At 42.7% G+C, this 18,279-nt stretch overlaps 1 protein-coding gene across 1 annotated transcript; it reads right to left on the bottom strand.

Annotated features, from left to right (window-relative positions):
* Positions 1-11,928: 11,928 nt before the first annotated feature.
* ASB12 (ankyrin repeat and SOCS box containing 12) lies at positions 11,929-17,248 on the bottom strand. The gene is made up of 2 exons (XM_077826282.1): positions 15,858-17,248; positions 11,929-13,888 (listed from the first exon to the last, which is right to left on the bottom strand). The coding sequence occupies exons 1-2, from the start codon at positions 16,645-16,647 to the stop codon at positions 13,755-13,757; spliced, it is 924 nt and encodes a 307-aa protein (XP_077682408.1). The 5' UTR covers positions 16,648-17,248; the 3' UTR covers positions 11,929-13,754.
* Positions 17,249-18,279: the final 1,031 nt, after the last annotated feature.

The following is an 18,279-nucleotide window of genomic DNA, read 5'->3' as shown; positions in this document are numbered from 1 at the left end:
CAGTGAAGACAAGACCTGAGAGATGCTCAGATACTATGGCAATGGGAGCCATATAAGTACCTGAAATAAATGTGAGATACAATTAAATCAACAGAAATACAAAAATAAAATACACATTAATGGAGCAAAAATCACTCTTGAACCCCAAATAAAACTGTACAAAAATGCAGCCTGTTTCTTAGCTTTTAATGTAAATAGTATACATGTAAATAGTAATGAGGGGTTTGCTTTGCATAGCTAGTCACATTAGTGGGAAAGATTGTATTGTTATGTTCTCATTTAAAGTAGGAGATATGACTAAGAACTAAGAAAGATTTGAATAAATGATTTGAAATCATATTATTTTCCATTAATAAGGCCTATTTTACATGCCTCCACCTGTTACTGTTTTAAGATAATCATTTGCTTCATAATCATAGTTTCCATTATGTTCAGTATATTAACTGTTTAAAATTTAGTGTTTTCCTGCTGAAGCTGAATTACAGCTCAGATTCCCGGATCAGTAATCTTAAAATAGTTCTGTGCTTAGTTCTGCTCACCCCAGCAGAACATCACTTCTCCTCCTTTGGTTGTACGATCATGTTGGTTTTACGATTTCAAGACTTTAATTTTCATAGAGTACAGTAGTTTGTTCCAATACTCCACAGAATCACACACTAGCCAGGGAACAAGTCAGCAAGATAGAGGGACAAGAGAAAATTGTTCTTGATTAGCTTTGGAGGACACCTAGTGGTTTTAGTTGGGTAACACCAAAGGAACCTGATCGAATCAAAGCATTTACAGCCCATTTTAGTGAGTGGTTGTTTGTAGACTTAGTTCCATTGTGCTCCAGCTGGCTTTGATGTTTGTGCTCAAGAACAGAGATTTCAAAACCTGCTGGCGAGCTCCCCAGACTATCCAAACTCCACTCACCAAAAGGATAACATTTACCAAGCTGCTGACTTCTCATTGCTATTGTATTTTATATCTTCATCATTTATGTGTTGCCATACCAAGCTCTGAGTCCCTTTGCGGCGGGGGCCCTTTATAAATAAAATGTATTATCATTAACCCTTAAGTATCAAAACAAAACACCCTTTCTCAACCAGTAATACATCTCTGATTGATTTTTTCCAGGTTCAAATCATTCAGTTCCACTTACCAGACCTGTAAAATACTCCAGCCACTTCCTTAGAGCTTTTTAGTCATTAAAAGAAATGCTCTGTCGTATTTTCCCTGGAAAAAAATGATGCACGGGATGTTAAAAGGACACAAGCTGTCACCACCAACTTAGTCCTAGCAGGCTTTTCCCAAAAGCTAAGATCAAAAGAAATCTTTATTTGATTGTTTTGAGCCAATTGAGAGTGCAGTTTTACAAATACAAACTCCTTCGCAGTGCTCATCAATCCAGAATATCACAGCACCAAGAAACGAAACAGACTTCACTGATTTTTCCTGTCAAAGCTGAGAGAAAAAGTAAGGAGACACACAAATGATGAAAATGTGCCAGCTGGAGTCCTTAGATTCTTTCCATTTTAATAATCTACTCTGCTATTAGTAACATAGGAAAGGAGATGTTTATTTACAATAAATCATTTTAAAGTGAATGTTGTTCGTTTGCAAAACAAACAAGCCAATCTATTATAGACAAGTACAGATCATGGTTGGAAGATGTTACTGACAGGTCATTTGCCATCAGCTTTTTGACTAAGTCTTTCTTCCAAGTTATAAAGATTTATGTTCATTATGGTAACTTTAAGGCTATTTTATTTGCATGACTCTCATTTGTTGTAAACCCACCTAATCATTCTAATTTCCACAGGAGTAATCAAAGGTGCATAGAGATGGCGGGGACAAGGACAGGGAGTGTGGGAAAGATCTGGGGGATGCAATGGAGGCAGTAAGCAAGCAGATGAGTCAACGTGTGGACAGAGGGTATCTGAGGGTTGCTGAAACTTCATAGACGAGAAAAGAAAAGGAGTACTTGTGGCACCTTAGAGACTAACCAATTTATTTGAGCATAAGCTTTCGTGAGCTACAGCTCACTTCATTGGATGCATACTGTGGAAAGTTTAGAAGATCTTATTATATACACACAAAGCATGAAAAAATACCTCCTCCCTCCCCACTCTCCTGCTGGTAATAGCTTATCTAAAGTGACCACTCTCCTTACAATGTGTATGATAATCAAGGTGGGCCATTTCCAGCACAAATCCAGGTTCTCTCACCCCCCCCCCCCACACACACACAAACTCACTCTCCTGCTGGTAATAGCTTATCCAAAGTGACCACTCTCCTTACATTGTGTATGATAATCAAGGTGGGCCATTTCCAACACAAATCCAGGGTTTAACAAGAATGTCTGGGGTGGGGGGGTAGGAAAAAACAAGGGGAAATAGGCTACCTTGCATAATGACGAAGCCACTCCCAGTCTCTATTCAAGCCTAAGTTAATTGTATCCAATTTGCAAATGAATTCCAATTCAGCAGTTTCTCGCTGGAGTCTGGATTTGAAGTTTTTTTTGTTGTAAAATAGCGACTTTCAGGTCTGTAATCGCGTGACCAGAGAGATTGAAGTGTTCTCCAACTGGTTTATGAATGTTATAATTCTTGATATCTGATTTGTGTCCATTTACTCTTTTACGTAGAGATTGTCCAGTTTGACCAATGTACATGGCAGAGGGGCATTGCTGGCACATGATGGTATATATCACATTGGTGGATGTGCAGGTGAACGAGCCTCTGATAGTGTGGCTGATGTTATTAGGCCCTGTGATGGTGTCCCCTGAATAGATATGTGGGCACAGTTGGCAACGGGCTTTGTTGCAAGGATAGGTTCCTGGGTTAGTGGTTCTGTTATGTGGTAGGTGGTTGCTGGTGAGTATTTGCTTCAGGTTGGGGGGTTGTCTGTAGGCAAGGACTGGCCTGTCTCCCAAGATTTGTGAGAGTGTTGGGTCATCCTTCAGGATAGGTTGTAGATCCTTAATAATGCGTTGGAGGGGTTTTAGTTGGGGGCTGAAGGTGACGGCTAGTGGCGTTCTGTTATTTTCTTTGTTAGGCCTGTCCTGTAGTAGGTGACTTCTGGGAACTCTTCTGGCTCTATCAATCTGTTTCTTCACTTCCGCAGGTGGGTATTGTAGTTGTAAGAATGCTTGATAGAGATCTTGTAGGTGTCTGTCTCTGTCTGAGGGGTTGGAGCAAATGCGGTTGTATCGCAGAGCTTGGCTGTAGACGATGGATCGTGTGGTGTGGTCAGGTGAAAGCTGGCGGCATGTAGGTAGGAATAGCGGTCAGTAGGTTTCCAGTATAGGGTGGTGTTTATGTGACCATCGTTTATTAGCACTGTAGTGTCCAGGAAGTGGATCTCTTGTGTGGACTGGACCAGGCTGAGGTTGATGGTGGGATGGAAATTGTTGAAATCATGGTGGAATTCCTCAAGGGCTTCTTTTCATAGACGAGCTGAAGGCTGGGTACAGACATGAGCATCATGAACTAGAAATTTGCACACAAGGACAGGAGGTAAAATATTAAAATGGCTCAATGCAATCACAGGAAAGAGACCCTCCCGGAGATGCAGCTTGCCATCCACTTTGCTCAGCATGCAGTAGGAAATAGATAGCAGAGATTCCTAAAGGCTTCAGTGGGCCTGCAGAGTTCTCAGTGCCTCAGCCCTTGGTCAGGGAAGATATTATGCCTTCTCAGGTACCAGATGCATCCCAGGATCCTACCACAATTCATCAGAAGAAAAGGCCTCAAACAGTTAGTGCAAAGGATTAACCTAGTGATCCAGAGGCCAGGCTGCATGTGGTTGAGAAGGTACATGCATATCTGTTCCAAGGGAGCAGCTTGTAGCATTCTGATCAGAACCCCAGGAGTAGGGCAGCAGGCTTTGCTGTCTGTGCTCAAGAACAGAGATTTGAAAACCTGCTGGCAAACTCCCCACACTATCCAAACTCCACTCACCAAAAGTTTCCATTCCTCCTCCTCTGGATAGTCAGGGTTCTGTTGTCTACAGAACAGATGACTACAGCTGGGCCAACTTTTTTCATCAAAACTTTTTTTTTGACAAAAAATGGCTTTTTGACCAAAGCAAACACTGTCATGAAAACTCAGTCAGTGAACTGATCTCCATTGCATTTTGAAGTGTGGCTACGTAGGTCCAAGCCTGAGACTGGGTGTCTGGACTCTTAGCTTTGACACTATTTCACTGTGTGACCTCAGGCCAGTCACTCAACTGCCTATTCCTCAATTTCCCCCTTCTATGGAATGGGGCTAATAATAATTCGCAGGGGTGTTGTGAGGCTTACATCAGTTGTGAAGCCCACTGAGATCTTCAGGTAAAAGGTACAGGAGAAGGACAAAGGATTATTGCTAGCTGAAAAGTGGCTTACTTGTCTCTGAATGTCAAAGACCCTCAGTTCAAACCTCAGGGCAAACTTCAAATACTGTCATTTGTTTTAAGTTGAGATTTCTCCAAACCTTACTTGAACCTCTTAGAACCATAAAATCAGACTAGAAATCTCTGGAATAGGGTCTCTCATGAGATATCTAGTACTGCCAGTTGGACCAGAAATAGCAGAGAACAGCTTCTCTCATGGTAGCTCAGCCCTCGCATGATGGGTGCTGACTAGTAACTGGATGTTCAGAAGCAGATGGAAGTGAAAAGTTCTCATCTTTCTGGGTCTGGGCTGGCTTTTCAGATCATTTCCTATTTTATCCAAAATGGTTAGCACATTCCTCTGTATCTCCTCTTGTCAGGTTTGGTACTGATTTGGCCTCTTTGTTTGGGTACAGCTAATTGAACCCCCTGAACTAGTCCTTCCTTGCTGAAGAACCACCTACAATAGTTCTCACTTGTTTACATACAAATTACTGTTTTCTCAGAGATTTGACTTCTTTAGATCCCACGCAGTTTGGAGCTAGGCCAAAAGAGTGAGAACTGCTCCTAATCATGAAACTTACATTAATTAATATGTAGTACTCCTTTTCTTTTTGCGAATACAGACTAAACACGGCTGTTACTCTGAAACCTGTCATTATGCAAAGCACTGCATTTAGCCGTATGGAGTGGAAATCTATCAACTGCATGAAAAAACTTGGTATGCATCCGATGAAGTGAGCTGTAGCTCACGAAAGCTCATGCTCAAATAAATTGGTTAGTCTCTAAGGTGCCACAAGTACTCCTTTTCTTTTTGCGAATACAGACTAACACGGCTGTTACTCTGAAACCTGTCATTAATTAATATATATGTGCAGCTGTGAGTGGAGACACCAGCTAGTACTTGTTTGGTTTGATTACTTTGAAAATGAAATTTTTCATCCATTCAGGTATTAACAAATTACATTTCCCTTCAGGTTCTAATCCAGCCCAGGTCAGCAGGGACTGAAAGTCATTATCCTCTGATAGCTGTTCAGTGGCCAATGTGTTATGAGAGGATAGACACACACAGGAAGGTGTCCACAACACAAAAAGCACCATAATATGCCCTCTTGTAGGCATTCTCCAGAGAGAAGCCAAGGACCCAGTGGGTGATGGAGATTCCACTATGGTTCCTTGTACATCTCAATAAGGAATGGACATAACTTTGCCTTCACGTATGCATGAACAGCTCCCCCTGACTTCAGTGGGAGTTACATGTATGTATTGGAGGCAAAATTGGGTTGTAGTTGTGTAACGTGTGTGTGTTAACACTAACTTCTTGGCTTTTGAGTATTAAAAGTTGTAACCTTAATATTGGAGTAACATTTAGTATTTAATTTCCCAATTTAATTTTTAAAAAGAAGATAAAGACATCATGTTTTTTACTGATTTCACTCTACACCTCCACACTTCAACAGCTGATATTCATCAGTGGATCTCAAAGTGCTTTACAAAGGTGGTGAGTATCACTATCCCCATTTGTACAGATGGGGAAATGGAGGCACAGAGCAGTGAAATGACTTGTCCAAGGTCACCCAGCAGGCCACTGGCAAATCCGAGGACAGGATCCAGGTCTCCTCAGTCCCGGCCAGTGTCTGTCCACTGGGCCACACTCTCTCCAATATTGTTATAATACTGTTGTTATTATTAGTTTCTATTATTTGTAACTCTACATTTAATGTAAATTTTACTGCATGAGCCTAGAGACCAACTTTAGTGGTGACTTAGAAACCTAGAAGGTCCCAACTTGTAAAGTTCAGCAATTTTTGAGCTATGTCCGTGCAACTTTTTAAAAAAAATCTTAATGTCTTCACAGCTGAAAAAGGCTATTTTATTCACACACAATTCAGAATAATTTACTCAAACTCTCCAACCAAATTCACCTTTGGCTAAGACAAAACATGGAAAATTTTAGCTCAACCCTTTTTTATTTGGAAAGTTCTGCTCACATAGAACAGAAGGGCTAGAATACTTTCTGGGGTTTTATACTTTGCCTGTCACTGTGCAATCTGAGAGCCAACAAAAGCCTGAAGGAAATCACAGCACTAGATCCGCCTCTGGAGTAAATTGGCCCATGGCAGTCAACAGAGCAATGCTGAAGTACACTAAGGATCTGACTCTCAGTGTTTGCGGATGCTTATTTCAATGCAAAAAAGGGACAAAACAGAGCCACCTAGCATGCCGCTAGGTTGAGTATTGACTGTCAAAGTACCTGATGTGCAGCATGGGATTGCAAACTACTTCTTTCTATCTCCTCACCTGTAACATTGTCCTGGAGAGAGCAAAACACAACAAGGTACTCAGTCCCCGATTCTAAAAGGTATATAGGCTCCTAACTTCCATCTTCCAAGGCCTCATCTTCGAAGTACCTGGCTACATCAAATATTATTGCTAAGGGCCTACTGTCCCCTGTGCAAGAAAATTCTGGATGGGAGAAAGCAAATGCAATGAGTTCCTACTAGCAAAGTTTTCTTAAAATTGTCCTGGTAAGTGGGATTGGGCTCCCTTCTCCCCACGGACATAGACAGGGGTTTGACCCATTAAGGCCACAGGTCTCTTGCCATCTACTGAGGGCCTGTGCCTCCCTGCTAACCTCCCAACCAACTACTTCCTTTGTTTTCCCTTGCTGACTACTGCTTCTGAAACCACCACCTCCCTCTTCATCAGGAGAAGCAGCTGTCGCTGGACACTGGTTCAGACCCCACAAAGTAATACTGACGAGGTCGGCATTATCTGGTGCTGGGACACCCTGTGGAGGTGAGGAGCTAGAACAAATGCAAGACCAGATAGGAGCTTCTATACAGGTGAAATGGGTCTTGATCTGCAGACGCATTGGGGCTGATCTACCCTAGGGCATTGAGAAGAATGGGCAATTGCTTGTATGTGCTACTGACCATGTCATTACAAAGTGACCACAAGTTTAAAAATCCCCACTGTAAAATTAATCTTCCCAGGACATCAGTAGGTGTTTTCACTCAGACTGAGATAACTAAACTCACAGTCTGAAATAGCATTATTGCCCTCAATGACACCAATACATCACCAAGCCTATCAGAAGACTTAGCATCACAAAAGGATCGCCTTGTGAGCACAGCGTGACAGCGTTACCTGCAACCAGCAGGCTGCCAAGAAACATGTCTCAGTAGGAATTTGTTTGGCCTTAACAGCAAGTTGAAAGATACTGCTGCTGGGTTTCTCCTCTGGCACTGGCAGCCATTGATATGAGTACAAAATATGCACTCATCTATTTTAGTGGCTCTTTATGATGGCATAGCTGGGATTGGTTTACAGTGTGCAAAGAAAACATATGGCAAATGGCACAGTATTTAAGGCCAGGACTTCAGTGTACAAACAAACTGAAGTCAGTAACTAGGTGAATAAGTTATATTTTAAGTCATTACCCCACTACTCAACAACAGACTGCTTCATAAAATCTAGAAATGGGCAAGGCCTATTAGACCATCCACCCCATATCCCAGCCAACACATAATTGTTCCCTACAGTATATTTTCTGTTTTTTTTGTTCAGTCTAATTTTAAATATGCCAAGCTAGGAGGCTCCTAATGTTTCCCCTGGGAGATACTTTCACAGCCTAATAGATGTTGAGTAATAGATTCCATAACCCTTGAAATAACAATTAGATTGTAAGCCTATAAATAATGCAAAACTTTGCTCTGTTCCTGTCTGTGTTTCGCAAACAAATATAATCTTACTGAAGCCCACACCACAGGGTCATTTTGCATAATATTTCAGTAAAGACTAGGAGCTAGTGAAGTTTTTTTATATCTTACACAAAACACAACTCAGGGAAACTGAAGAGAGCTGCTATACATCCCGAGGATCTGATGGCATCATAAACCATGTGTGCGGTTACCATGGTGATTTGTATGTGTAGGTATCTTGAGAGCTTTCGGTTGTGTCGATCTTACCCAGTACTTATTTAACAGTGAGGTTTGAGATGCAAATATAACATAACATGAACACAGGAGATATCCTGCTGAATCCTGACACAGAATAAAAGCCCTATGAGTCAAAACATTAACCTGCCAGGTAAGTGCACAACCATCTAGCTGTGAATGGAGAACAGTGACACCTTGTGATTCTGAATCTAAAGGGAAAAAGAACAGGAGTACTTGTGGCACCTTAGAGACTAACAAATTTATTTGACCATAAGCTTTCATGAGCTACAGCTCACTTCACGATGAAGTGAGCTGTAGCTCATGAAAGCTTATGCTCAATAAATCTGTTAGTCTCTAAGGTGCCACAAATACTCCTGTTCTTCTTGCGAATACAGACTAACACGGCTGCTACTCTGAAACCTGTCATTATGCAAGAATCTAAGGGGAGTGTCCCCTGCAGATTTGGCAGGGGTGTTCTGTCATACTCTAGAGCAGTGCTTCTCTAACTATCTGATGTGGGGGACCAGCAATTTTTTTTCCCAATGTGCGCACAGACCGGCAGCCGATGGCACGGTCCACGGACCACCACTTTGAGTAGCACTGCTCTATACCACTTAAGCAATAATATTTGTATTAAAACATAGCTCAGCATTTCCTCAACCCATTCACTCCTCAGCTCTTTGCTACTATATGCATGATGTACCACATATAGCATGCACCTCTGAAGGGTTGAATACTATTTCACTGTACATATTTAAAGGCAGAAATACAAAACCAAGTGTATAGTAACCATCTGCTGTTTGCAACATCTGTTAAGAGTGTAATGGGTATCTGCATATAATGCCAGCTCTGAGCATTTACCTATTGAACACATTTCCAATAGGAGGAACCAACCAGGCAACTTTCACTTATTTAGCTTATAAAGGAGTTAGGAAATCACCTCATCACAACATTTTGCAGCAATGATTTCTAACTCAGACATCTGGGAGCTGTTATTGTTAGTTCATGCACCAGGGAGGGTGCAGTTTGAGGGTAATAAGTTCTCAGTGTTTGACTACACACACTGCAGTGCTGGAAGCCTCATGAAATAGGGCATATAGTGGATGATTGAGCTTACAACCAAACTACTTAGACTGTAAGATCTTTGGGGTAGGGACTTTGTGTTCTGTGTTTGTATGGTGCCTAGCACAATGGGGTCCTGGATGCTACAACAATAAACAACAGTCTGCCAGGTAGTTTTCTGTTAGATCATTTTACCCATCTATGTGCTCTTTAAAACAAACTTTGTTCCATCATGCTGTGTCTCACCGAGTAACCTTGTAATCGTATTGATATTCCCTGTTTCTTCCCCCGCTGTCCCCCTACTCTTTCATTACCGTGCTTATTGTGTCCTGTCTACAGTTAGTTTGGGAGCTTGCTGGGGGAGATACTCTGTTGTTTGTGAGGCACCCAGCATGGTTGGGCATGGTTAAAATCATTAATAATGTCTGGGCATCCTATCATGGTTTTTTGCTTGTGTGGGCTCCTAAGAGAAAGTATTCTTAACCAGAAAGCAAGTAATCCAAATGCATCACTGGCACAAATGTACACCCAAAGAAGCACTTTAACGTGGACATGCCAGTTGTATTACTGGTGTGCTGGTGATTAACATTCCAGGTTTCTCTTTTGCAGCCAAGGCCAGAGAGAACAGACTTTACTGTTGCGAGTTGTGATTACATCTACACCATGGTACGGCTTTGTGCACATAGCCAGTCTGTGCTAAAATATCCTGCATATATTTGTGTCTCAATCCTCATCTCCTTCAACCCTTCCTGGCCCACTTGTTTGTGTCATCCACCTATGGTGTTTTCTAGACTTTGGGGTATGGACTGTAATTAATTATGTTTTTTTACAGCCCCTAGCACAATGTGGCTTCAGACTAAGTGGCTGGGTAATATAAAAGATTAAAGGCTTTAGTGGTGGTGTAAGCAAGGGTCTTATAAGATACCTCAGACAGATAGATACACTCTTTGTGAGACGAGTGTTTGTAAAGCAAGGTTTAAATATTGGTGACATTCGAGGCTTTGGCTGCAAGTAGAGATGGATCTGAACTTCCCCAAATGCTGGCATGTTTGCATCCAGGGTGTGAGGCTAGGCCCATCTCATGTTTTAAAGAGTGGGAATCAGGAAAGGTAGGTGGATAAGCACCCAGAAGTCCAGACACTGGCCTAAGACACCTGAATCTGCAGCATGTTTGGGATAAAAGAAGCTCTCAGGAGATTTCAGGGCTTGTTTCTTCCACTCAAGCCAGAAGTAGCATGGAAGTGGCCTCTCTCCAGATAATCCAGCATCTCCAATTTCCATTCTCAACCAGACCCTGGCAGTGCAGAGGCAGCAAAAGTGGGGGCAGGGGGGAGAGTGTTAATAGAATTGTTTCTAGCATCAGGAAAGGTTCCTTTTGATCCAGGTCTGGTTTGAAGTGGAGCCAGCTTTTTATATGATCAGAACTGCTTGTCCAATGCCATGTACTCTGCACCGACCTCTCTCTGGGTACGTCTACACTGGAGCTGGAGTAATTTTTAGCTATGGTAGGGTATCCATGCTCTGATGAAGCCAGCACCTAAAAATAGAAGTGTAGTCAGGGCAGCATAAGCAGTCTAACAGGCTAGCCACCCGAGTACGTATCTAAGGTTTCAGATGAGATTGTACTCAGGGTGGCTAGCCCACCCTACAGCTTGCACCATCACAGCTACACTTCTATTTTTTACTCTGGTAGCTCAGTCAAAGCTAGTGCAGGATGTGTACCTGAGCTGGAAATTACATCCTCTGCTCCAGCTCCAGAGCAGACAACACCTCAATTAGTCATGGTGCACTGGTCTGCTTGGCACCTCTCATTTTGAGGATGGGCCAGGACATTATTCATAAGTCTCCATTTTCCAGCAGTTCACTACTCAGGCATCAAAGTTCAGTCAGAGCTGACACAGCACGTGGCAGAGGAGCCTAGGAGTGAATTAAATCTAAGGCCTCATCTACACTAGAAAAGTGCACTTGAATGAAGTCAATTAAAATAGTAATGATAAAAAAAAAACTAGGTGAACTATTGCACCCTTCTAGAATAGACAAAGCCTCACGAACTAAGGTTCACTAGAAAAGGGGAGAAAAACGCCCCTCCCCCATAGTATTAGATGCTTTTGTTTTTCACAACACACATTTAATGGCTTTATCATCAAATGGAATTTTGTAGGTAAAATGTGGTAAAAGTGCAGTTTGGCTGGTAGAACTATGTTCACAATAGTGGCTTTTGACAGCAAAGCACGTAGGTCACAAATCACACCTCTTCACACCCCTGGACAACACAGCTATGCTGGCAGAAGTGAGTCGTGTGGACATGCCAATGGCATCTCTTGGCTTTGCCACTGCCTTGCCAAGTGACCTTGGGTAAGTCACTTCACTCTGTGCCCCAAGGATAATGATACTGACTTTTGTAAAGCACCTAGAGAGCTAAAATGTTGTACATTAGTGTTATCCCTATTTCTCACACAGGGATGAGGCACAAAGAGGTTAAGTGATTTGGCCAAGGCCACAAAAAGAGTCACTGTTAGAGCCACAATGAGAACTTGTATATATCCTAGTCCCATGCTTAGTCTGTTAGACTACGTCATTCTCGCTGCATGAGCTAGTATATATATTTTGTGGGGAGTGAAATTGGGGTTGCCAGTAAATTTAGCCCTTTTTTCTATTCACCAGCAGACTCATTTTTATGAATTTATTATTTGTAATGGTTTACAGAATAGCGTTGGTAAACACATTTTATCCTGTGCCTGTGTGAGATTCATCATAAGGTGATTGACTTTGTTCTTTGATTGGCTGACTGAAGCTTTTTAAACAAGAGACTAATGGCAAACAAACACAAAGGTAGTGAATAGGAATACTGAATACATTTGTTCATGCCCCAGTACCATTGCTCACAGGCAAATCTGGGTAGCTGTATGAACAGCAGCCAGCATGTGAGCAAAACCCTTTAGTGAATAAAAGGGGCCTGAATGAGATTGAACCAAAGAGCTATCTGGAGTTGGGGTGAATGTTCATGAACACTTGCTTTGCCGACTTGAGCCTCGCTAAGTTTAAGCCTGGACCTTTGTGTTATCAGCCAGAGTCACATTCCAAACTGATATTGTGCCAAATTTGGATTTACATAAAGCACCAAGAGGGCTTCCTGTCTCTTCCACTAACAATGAAATAGTATCTTACCAAACAGGCCAGAATAGTTTAATCACAACAATAATATACATTTTGTTTAAAACTGTAGATTCATATGCACACAACAGATTGGACGAAAATTCTCTCCCCTTAATCCTGCCTTGAGCCATCTTTAAGGAGAAGATTAAACAATGTGTTTGAGTCTTTAAAAAATTACATATGGGAGGGGAGGAGGGCTCAGGGGACTGTATATGAAACAGAGCCTTTTGCCTCTAGGTCACCATTTCAAATCCAGCCCAGGATTGGAAATTATTACCAGTTGATGGCTGTTCTATGGACAATGATTACTGTCTATATTACTAAGCATTCTCTCAGTGCTATACAAGATTCAGAAGACAACACAATCACAGCCCTAGCTATTGAGATAGTTGTCCATATCAGGTACTGATGAGCCCCCTGTTTATCAGTCTCAGCAGAGGCCAAAAATTGAATGGCCACCTTCTGACCCCCATGGGAATCACTAAGAGTAGGGTATGTTAGTTTGCACTGCTGTTCTCCATCCACCTTGCCACAGCACTCTTTGCAGGGTGCTCCGAGGGCTCCAATCTCCAGGTCTGACAAACTTCACCAGCTCTAAATTCACCCACACACAATTCTGATGTAAATCACAAGTCTAGCTGCAGCTCTTAGTCCCAGCTCAGAAAGGCTGAGGTGCACTTTTATAACTTTCCAGGAAAGAGGTGTTTTTTAAAAAACAAGACAGATAACTACACACAACTAAAGCCGCAACACGGAGCAAAGACCAATACTCTTTACCCTATTGTACCTCCTGTCCTCTCCCCCATAAAAGTAGGAGGGAAAACCAGCCTTGCCTTTCAGGTTCTGGCATAGCCATACAGACATTTTTGGATTTGATTGTAACAGATAAGAAGGTGTAAGAGGATTAAGTTATGAGGGTATAAAACCAAAATGATATAAAAAACTGAAACCAGACTTTTTCTAACATTCTCCGGTCCATTCAATGCACTGCTAGAGGCAAGTTCTTTTCCATCTTCATCTACTATTATCACCTTTTACCAGTTTGGTTTGGTTTGGTTTTTCAATAAAGGCCAAGCTGCCTTTTGGAGATGTAATGTAAGCAAACGCACTCACAGCAAGTAATGATGACTGAATCCTGGCTACCATGTACTGCATAATTGCTACTCCACAATGGCTTTTTATCAAGGTGGTCAACACATTACGTAGAACTTTGTCTTCAAAACTTGCTCTGATCTTCCCTTAAGATTGATGTTTGAGGTAGTTCACTAGCACAGGTGGGATCCCCAGTTGATCTATGGCACGTGCGCTGTTGGTCAGTTTCAGAAGCTTTCTGACAGCCAGCCTAGACTGAGACATCAAGGATTTTGGATGAGCTGCACAAGAAGGGGGAACGGGGGGTGGGGGGGAAAAAAAGACTGTAAACTTTCAGGACATTCAAAACCTTCTACCTTAAGCAAAGAGAGCACCGAGAAGGAATCTCTCTCACAGCCCACGCCTCATTCATTGTGTTGCACATTCTGCTTGGCTTCTGACCAGCCGTAAAGGGACTGGCAACTGCAACATTTTAAACAAATAAATGGCAGTGCAATGCCACCTGGGAGCCATATCGCTGGGCGAATCACGAATGATGAGAGATACTGTTTCATGGTGGCATTCCTGAGAGCAGATGGGCCTGCGTGGTTCAGGTTACATAATGCAAACTGCCTCTCTCTGTGTTGTGAATTTTAATAAACTAGAGCAACCCGATCATCCATGACAATGACATTTTGCTCTAGGTAGGTAAAATTCAAATGCTGCTGGGACACAACCTTTAGCCACATTCTCATGCCCCCGGTCCTATGGTCACACACCTATGAGCTCACTGAGGCGTCTGCCTGGCATTAAGGTACTGCATCTCCATGGCACTATGGACACAGGAGCAACTTGTTCTGGAAACCATCTTCTTGTTATAGCTTTTCCCCTTTCAGGTTTTTCCTCAATGGCATGGGCATGGGACAAGCTCCTTGTTGTGGCTGAGCTACTTAGCATGTGAAATGATGAGCCTAGCTATGGGGGTTTCACAAGGGCTGCACCTATACTGACAATTTTAGGGCAGTCTCCCACTAGTACAAGTGCAGCTCTGTGGGATAAGAACAACAGCGGGAGAACCAGCCACTAGCATTACCACTGGCCTCACCTAACTTTGCCGAGAGCATGCTAGGTTGGTAGAAGTACCAGAGCCTTGTCTACATGAGTCCTCCCACACTTACTATCAATAGTGGAGCTGCGCCGGTGGCAAATTCTGTTCAGAAGCACTTTGAGGAGAACATCAAGAGGATGAAGTTAATGTGTCTAGCCATCCTCTTCTCCCCCACCCCCATCTTCCATCCCTCTCCTCCCATATTCTCTTTCAGATTCTGGAAGACCAAAATACTAATTGTTCCTATGCATATTTCTACTCCTCCTGCTGCCCCCTCCACAAGACACTAACTGATCTAATGTCTGTACCAAACTGTTGAGATCACCGTTCCCCCACTTTGGCACCTGTTAACAGGAGGGGGGAAGGAAGGAGAATCCTGAGTATCAGTTTGATTTGATTCCTGTCCATACTGACTTTGATCATCTTTTCTTCCCTCAAGACTCTCTCTTACTCCTTGCTGCAGTAACACTTTCTGCAGTCAACTCAGTTGGGTTGTGGCAGTGGAGATTTTCAGACCAGGCTATATTGATGAAGGAGAGGAAAGTAACCCTCCTTTTAGGTACTCCATGTACTGAAGATTTGGTGATGGGAGAAGGAAGTAAGGGAGTTAAGCAGCCTTGAATGCAGAGGAGTCTTGTGGTGAAGCTACGACAGGCTCATTGGCTCTTAATGTGAAAACTCTAGGTGACGGTGAGGTGAGGTGATCTACACTGACAGCTATGTCACCAATGGCCTTATCTCGAAACCAGACCTTCTTCAGTAGCAGCAAGTTTCTTCATTCTTCACCGTGCAATTTATTCATTTAAACTTGCTGCTACTAAAGAAGGTCTGGTTAAAACATTGTGTGTTTTAACCTGACCAACCAATAGGCAGATAATAGGTTTAGCATCAGTTCACTTTTTTCTCCTGAAGAATGCAACCACTTCTGGGGCAAAAAGTAGCAGTTAATAACCGCCAGCAACACCACCCAACAAGTTAGGACAGGAAGTGAAAAAATACTGTGCCCACCTGGAACTCCAAGGAAATTTAGGCTAGCAAAAAGCCCTTACTCAAATTGATCTCAAGTTGCTTTTTTGGAAATTGGCGTACTACCCAAGTGATGTACTATCAAAGCTGGAAGTCTCGTGCAAGTTTCCAAATCTATGGCAGTGCATACAAGTTACCTCTTTCCCTGATCAGCAGCGCCAAAGCCTCACTATTCGGTGAAATCTTATCTCCTGCGATGTTTGGTAAGTACACATTGGCTCCAAAATCAATGAGCAGTTTTATGAATTCACTCCCACAACCATGTCTTAGGCAGATTTCAAGCACCGTCTTGGGCTGCTTGATTCGTGCGATCATTTTCGTATCAGTGCAGTTGTAATTGGGATCTGCTCCATAAAGCAGCAGCATTTTAAAACACTCCAGATGTCCATAGACCGCTGAGAGATATAAAGGGCCAGAACAAGCTGCAGAGTTGGCAGCCCACTCTGGGACTCTTGCTTTAACATTGACTTCCGCCCCATAGTCTAAGAGTTCTCGCAGAATGCTGACATCTCCATCTCTAGAGGCCGTGAGCAGTGGAGAACAGTTATTGTAGATGCTGCCGGAAGGACTGGCCCCTGCCTCCAACAGTACTTTAACACAGTCTAGGTGGCCATTACTAACAGCAGTGAATAGCGGAGTTTGCGCCTTCACATCTAGGCTGTCCACTTCTGCTCCATGGGCCAAGAGAACTTCTAAACTTCGCAGATGGCCCTTTGAAGCTGCTAGGCGAAGTGGGGTCCCAGGTACCCCCCAACCACTTCTGCAGTTAATAAATGTTTTGTATCTGTCTTGGCACAAGAGTTCATCAAGAGTTTGATAATCATCCTGGGACGCTGCTTGGTTCAGCTCTTGTCTTTCTCCATTATCATCTTCATTTTCTCTGGGCTGGAGCATGGAGAAGATTTTGGTTATATCCACTAGATTCATTTTTGGTTTGTCTCTTAAGTACAACTCTCATCATGAACTGTGTAAAGCATGAGATCTATGGAACAAGAAACAGGATTAGGAACTAGTTCTAAAAACAGTCTCATTCCCTGCTCTAGGGAATCTCATACTCAAGTGGAGGAGCATCAGGACAAAATAATTGATTACCTTATAGTCATTCCTTCTCAAACACTTACATTTATTTCCACACCGATAGGTCAGAGGAAAACCACACTCAAAGTTTTATGACAAAAAGATCTGGACCAATGCTCCAGTATGAGCATGGGCTATGAAACCTCGATCTGCCTACACCCATGTAGGTATTCAGAAAGCAACAATCACAGTGGCACATACTACTAATCTTTATCCTGGTTTTGTATAGATTTTCTGAGGGTGAAGGAAGAGGGTACTGGATTAGGCCTGGAGCTAGGATTCACAAGACTTGACTTCAGTACCATCTTGTTGTATGCTTCTGGGGAAGTCACTTAAGGCTAGATTTTTGGAAAAGTTCAGCATCCAACTACTAAAGTAGGCAGCTAAATTTAAACAGGGTTCAGAACTCACCAGCTCCCATTTTTCTTAATGAGAGTTGTTGGGTGCTGAATGCTTTTGAAAATCTGGCCCTTAAACTCACCATGCCTCAGCAAACACCATCTGTAAAATGGGAATAATAATACTTCACCAACAGCCACTTTTGCAAAGCACTTAGAAGACCTAGATAACATTCTCAAGAAGGTTTAGGAGCTGGCAGTGTTACTGACATTTACAGGTACAATAGACAACCAGCCTGGACATTTTGTCTGTCTTGCAATTTTTAAGTGACTGGAAAAGCCATGTTTTATTTTTTATTATTATTATTTAAAAGAGAATTGTAGCACTAAGTAAAAATGCAATTCTAATTAAGGATTTTCAGAAAGGATTGTAAGGGACTTTCTGAATTAAATATGCAAGCAGCTGAATCTCTTACAGCAGGAATTTTCAACCTTTTTCTTTCTAAGGCCTCCCCAACATGCTATAAAAACTCCACGACCCACTTGTGCCACAACAACTGATTTCCTGCATAAAAAAGCCAGGTCCGACATTAAAGGGTATGAAGCAGGGCAATTTCCTGGGGCCCCATGCCACAGGGCACACCATGAAGCTAAGTTGCTCAGGCTTCTGCTTCAGCCCCAAGTGGTGGGGCTTTAGCTTTCTGCCGTGGGCCAAAACGAGTCTAACACTGGGCCTGCTTGACAGACCCCCAAAACTTGCTGGGGGCCCTGGACCCCTGGTTGAAAACTACTGTCTTACAGAGCAGTTTTCCCTATCCCTGAGCAGGGCAGCTGAACCAAGCGGCATTTACATTTGTCTTATGGGCAGGGGAAATGTCTGACAATTGTTTCTTTTACCCAGAAGCTGTAATGGAATATGGAGGTTTGCCATATGGGATCAGTCCATTGATCCAGTTAGTCTGGTATCTAGCCTCCGCCCTGGCCAATTCCTAATGCTTCTGAGGAATGTGAAATCCCCCACAATGCACCTGACCAGCTATGAAATGCTATAACTTAGGGAAGGGCAGAAGGAATTCTTGACACATTCCAATCCCAAAGCATCTAGAATTTCCTCTAACAGAAGCTGCGTCAGTAACAGCTCTAT

Source organism: Eretmochelys imbricata, chromosome 9, assembly GCF_965152235.1.
Source record: "Eretmochelys imbricata isolate rEreImb1 chromosome 9, rEreImb1.hap1, whole genome shotgun sequence".
Taxonomy (NCBI): Eukaryota; Metazoa; Chordata; order Testudines; family Cheloniidae; genus Eretmochelys; species Eretmochelys imbricata.
This window is presented reverse-complemented; position numbering and strand designations above follow the sequence as displayed.